General features: G+C 40.4%; 1 protein-coding gene across 1 annotated transcript in view; it reads right to left on the bottom strand.

Annotated features, from left to right (window-relative positions):
- The window catches only part of CLNK (cytokine dependent hematopoietic cell linker), a 139978-nt gene that overhangs the window by 22802 nt on the left and 111639 nt on the right, over positions 1–5537 (bottom strand). The window contains exons 2-3 of the mRNA XM_007948788.1: positions 5330–5463; positions 2896–2973 (exon numbers count right to left, since the gene is read on the bottom strand). Of these exons, the coding sequence (XP_007946979.1) occupies positions 2896–2973; positions 5330–5463 (212 nt within the window). The remainder of the gene's footprint in view (positions 1–2895; positions 2974–5329; positions 5464–5537) is intronic.

Genomic DNA, 5537 nt, shown 5'->3' with positions numbered 1-5537 from the left:
TGTTGTTAGGTGCTGTGGAGTCGAGTGTTTACTCATGATTAAACACTTGCTGTTTCCTTTGTGATGATGAATGCCATGCCATTCCTCTTTAAACTGTCATTCCCAGCATAGTAGATCATATGGTTGTCTGATTCAAAATGGCCAAAAACAGTCCATTTCAGCTCACTATTGCCTAGGACATCAATCTTTATGCATTCCACTTCATTTTTGACAACTTCCAATTTTCCTAGATTCATCCTTCATACATTCCATGTTCCAATTATTAATGCATGCTTGCCACTGTTCTCCTCGATTTGAGTGGAGCCACATCTGCAAATGAAGGTCTCGAAAGCTTTACCTTATCCATATGAGTAAGGCTGATATTACTCTGATAATGCAGCTCTTGCCCAGTCCTACTTTGAGAGATTTCTAAGCTAAGTGACTTCTCTTCCTTCTCTATATTGGACAATGTTTCTGGACTATTCATAAAGTTGTGCAGTAATGTATCAGACAGAGTTTCTCTGCTATTCATAACGTTTTCCCTAGCCAAATCTTTGAGAAGTGGATGGCCTACTTCTCCCTAGTCTGTCTCAGTCTGCAATCTGGGCTGATACCTGTACATCATGTGCACCCCACTGGGTTTGAAACACCAGTGGCACAGTGAGTGTTTACTCATGTTTTATTGACTATGCAAAGGCATTTGACTTTGTGGATCGTAACAAATTATGGATAACATTGAGAAGAATGGGAATTCCAGAACACTTAATTGTACTAATGAGGAACCTGTACATAGACCAGGAGGCTGTCGTTTGGACAGAACAAGGGGATAGTGCATGGTTCAGAATCAAAAAGGGAGTATGTCCAGGTTGTATCCTTTCACTATACTTATTTAACTAATATGCTTAGCAAATAATCCAAGAAGATGGATTATATGAAGAAGAACATGGCATCAGGATTGGAGGAAGACTCATTAACAACCTGCAATATGTAGCTGACACAACTTTGCTTACTGAAAGTGAGGATAACTTGAAGTACTTACTGATGAAGGTTAAAGACTACAGTCTGCAGTATGGATTACATCTCAATATAAAGAAAACAAAAATCCTCACAATTGGTCCAATAAACAGCTTCACAGTGGATGGAGAAAAAATTGAAGTTGTGAAGGATTTCATATTACTTGGCTCTACAATCAACACCAATGGAAGCAGCAGTCAGGACATCAGATGATGTACTGCATTGGGCAAATCTGCTGCAAAAGACCTTTTACAAGTGCTGAAGATCTAAGATGTCTCCCTCAAGAGTAAGGTGCACCTGACACAAGCCATAGTATTTTCAGTCACCTCTTGTGCATGTGAGAACTGGACAATGAATAAGGAAGACTGAAGAAGAATTGATGCTTTTGAGTTGTGGTGTTGGACAAGAATGCTAAGAGTACCATGGTCTGCTAAAAGGACTAACAAGTCTGTCCTGGAAGAAGTGCAGCCAGAATGCTCCTTGAAACTGAGAATGACCAGACTTTGTCTCACCTACTTTGGTCATGTTGTCAGAAGGAACAATTTCCTGGAGAAGGATATCATGCTTGATAAAGTGGAGGGTCAATGAAGAAGGGGAAGACCTTCAATGGGATGGATTGACAAAGTGGCTGCAATGATGGGGTCAGGCATAGCAAGGATCATGAGGCTGGCACAAGACCAGGCAGAGTTTCGTTCTACTTTGCATAGGGTCACTTGGAATCAGAAATGACTCAATGGCACCTAACAACAACAGAAGATGAAATAGAGAATGACTTCCTTCTAGACCCGTACCCTGAATTTAGTCCTCCTAAACTGTGAGAAAATACATTTTTGTTCTTTAATCCCACCACTTGTGGGGGTTCTGTTACAGAAGCACTAAGAAGCTAAGACACTTGACCTAGTCATTAGTGCTCCAGCTCTCTTCTCCTTTTGGTCACCACATAGTACTTCCCCACCCCATAGGAAGTTAGGTTGTCCATATGACTTATTTGCCCAGTGAAATGTGAGCAGAAGTGATGGATGTTACTTCAAAAAGCTGTGTGAAGAGCTGGTATGTGCTTGGTGGAAGCACACATTGAGATGAGGCCTCCATCAGCTTGGGTCCCCTATTCCAAACCTGCTTTGAACATGGATCTAAGCAAGAAATAAAATTTTGTTTTGGCAATGACTCAAATGTTGGACTTGTTTGTTATCACAGCATAACTTGTCTTATAACTTATAACTGACTATTCCAGTGTTCCTAATCCCTGCTCCTTTCTTTCAGAAGGTGGAATGTAAAGGATGAAACTGGAAGAGGACAGAGGGAAGACAAATGATGGTCACCTCCACGTATACCTAGATCTCCACACTTGATCTTCAATTTATAAATAAAGAAACCTATACTAAAAGATATAGGTTCCTGGGTGGTGCAAATAGTTTGTGCTCCACTACTACCCTAAAAACTGAAAAAGAAAGGCCTGGTAATCTGCTTCTGTAAAGATCACAGCCAAGAAAACTCTATGGAGCAGTTTTATTCTGTAACCCATGGGGTTGTCATGAGTCGGAGTTGACTTGATGCTATCAGGCTGGGTTTTGTACTTCCCCACCCCATTTGAAGTTAGGTTGTCCATATGACTTATTTGGCCAATGAAATGTGAACAGAGGTGATGTTAATTATAAAATTAAAGGTATTTAGGAACTTGAGAAAATAACACAGTGATAAGTGGCACAAATATGCCTCAAATATGAAACTACACATATGAAATTCTCTTTTTAATGATAACCTCTGCATTGAGGAATACAGGATGACAGTGAAATCACCACATCAAACCACACTGCTTATGATGTCCTGTGACCTTTGGGATGAAAAGCAACCATACAATGACAACAGAAAGAAATACAGTGGGCCCCGAGAGGGATTTACCTTGTTCTCCTTCATTAATGCCTCTTCTACAGCCTGGCGACTGTATTCTCCAATGTACCAGTCGTGGTGCTGGACATCCTGCAGTCCAGGTGCAATAATGAATATTTGAGGTCAATGAGAAGGATTGATCCATCCATCCACCCATCCATCCATTCATCCATCCGTCCATCCATTCAACATTTACTTTAATTTCACCAATTAAATTAAATTTGATTTATGCAATCTACTTCCATGGTGATAGCACCTCAGAAACCCAAGGAGGGGTCATTATGAGTCAAATCGACTCGAGCCTGGAAAAGCTCAAAGATGCAAGATGCTTGGGAAGATGGACAGCTACAGAAGCAGTAGCTGCTGTTAGTTGCTGTGAAGGTACACACAGAACAAAATGCTGCCGGGTCTTGCATCATCTTCCGATCATTGCTGTGTTTGAGTTCATTGTTTGACGCTTCGAGACAGTCTATCTCATGGAGGGTTTCTCTCATTTCACTGGCATCTACTTTTCCAACAATGATGCCCTTTTCTAGCAACTGGTCTTTCCTGAGGATGTGTCCAAAGTAAACAAGCCTTGCCATCCTCACATCTAAGGAAGATTCTGGTTGTATTTCTTCTAAGACTGATTTGTTAGAAAAATGTAAACACACGTTGGGGATTATGAATTGACTGGCTTACTTCACAGGGTCTGCCTGTCATTGGAAGTAATCAGAAATCTCACCCTATCAGTTGAAGAAGGGTCCTTTGCCACCACTCTCAGAAGGGATGCTAAGCCGCCAAGCTGTCAATGCTTCCTGAAGCTGCACCTTCCAAACTTCGTGAAGATGGAAGGCACATTGTTTGAGAAGCCTGTGCTGCCCTGGTCATCACACATGAGCACGGACCAAGAGACAGGTGCAGACTGGGAGCATTCTTACCTCAAGTCACAGGGGGTGGATATAGCATTTGAACTCCAGCTTGTCTGGCTCTCTATCCTTATTTATTCTGCCTTATTTATACTGATTTAAAACTATTTTAAGTGGGTTCCTTTTGATCACGCACCCCATAATAACAGGGCAAAGAAGGGCAGTCAGTGAGATGTACCGTGGACCAACAATTCCTTCCCAGGAGCTCGGTGGGGGCTTGATCATGGTGCATTTCATATGCTTTGATTTTACTTATTTGTTCAAGTTTGAAAACTCTTCGAGATTTTATAGACTTGTGCTTCTCTAAATGTGGGCATGAGGGAGAGCTGGTGCTTTTAGGTGGTGCTCTGGTTGAGCATTCAGTTGCTAATCAAAAGGTTGGTTAAACCTACCAGCTGCTCCATGGGAGAGAGATGATACAGTCAGCTTCCCTACAGATTTACAGCCTTGGAAACCCTATGGTGTAGTTCTACTCTGTCATAATGAGTTACAATGAGTCAGGGTAGACTTGATGGCAGTGGGTTTGCTTTGGCCAATATAGCATTGAATAACTCAAAATCACCTGGGGGACCATCATCTCCCTTTTAATTTGCCTTCTGTCCCTCTGCATAATTCCAGAAGAATGCTTCATTTTGGTACTGGTATGTCCTCAGATCTCGCAGACATTTCTAATCTCCCCCTTTAACAGAAGAAGAGCAATCCTTATGCTGAGAGCCTTTATAGGCAACAAGATCCTGATGCAAATTTAATAGCCTCATTGTATTTGCACTGCAATTATTAAAGTTATTTTCTGTCTATGGTATATGATACTGTTTTTTATTTATAGTAGTAATATAAAGCTTCTATTTAAGTACAAAGAGTCAACTTAAAGCATGTTAAGCAAAAGTTAGAATAAGCACATCCTTCAATGCTTTATGGTGAAGGACTTTAATAGGTAGTGTTACAAGGTGATGGAGTGGAGACAAAAGCAAACAGGTAGAAAGAAAGCTTTATGCCCCATATGGGTGCAAAATTATTTAAGAAGAATGCATAGTAGGGATTGAGTGTGTTTTAGAAAGACACCAAGAAAGAGATGACAAGAACACATCTATTATCTGTTTGCATCTCTCCCCTCCTGAAATCTCCTTTGGAACAAGGGCCATAACTCTAGCTCATTGTCTGGCACATAATCAGTGTTCAATTAATGGTTATTGGGTTGTTCAAATGAAAAGAGTATGCAGTATGTCCTTCATTTGTTAGAAAAAGAATTGCAAATATGTAAATCCTAGTTCATCCCCAAAAGATTACTGAATAATCAGTAAATATAAAACAGATGATTAAATATCTCTATTTTTTTGGATTAATGAAAAAAATACTTTGAGAACACAGTAGTACACAAATGAAAGAATCTGGTAACAGAGCAGATTGTATTGAGAATAAACCAAATACAGTGAAGGCAGAAAAAACAATTGACGCCAATCATCACAGTTTTATTTTAGGCATTGCTCAATAATCAGTATTTTGATGAGAAATACTTGACAGAGAAGAGTCTATTGTACCTTTTCATCCGACCGTGTGGGGACAGGCTTTCTCCAACTTGTGCTTTTATAGGGTGGCTTATTCTCATGAGAGTTGTGGCTGATGGGAGACTGAAGTCGCTGAGGAGAACAGGACTGCAGGCTTCCTTTATGTGCTGGGGAAAAAATAAATTTACATTTAAATATATTTCATTACTGTCTCAGGTTGTTTCCCTCTAACATGGGGCTT

This window comes from Orycteropus afer, unplaced genomic scaffold (assembly GCF_000298275.1).
Source record: "Orycteropus afer afer isolate SDZICR_OR568_19922 unplaced genomic scaffold, OryAfe1.0 scaffold00224, whole genome shotgun sequence".
Taxonomy (NCBI): domain Eukaryota; kingdom Metazoa; phylum Chordata; class Mammalia; order Tubulidentata; family Orycteropodidae; genus Orycteropus; species Orycteropus afer.
The sequence above is the reverse complement of the archived record's forward strand: the minus strand, read 5'-3'. Positions and strand labels throughout refer to the sequence as shown.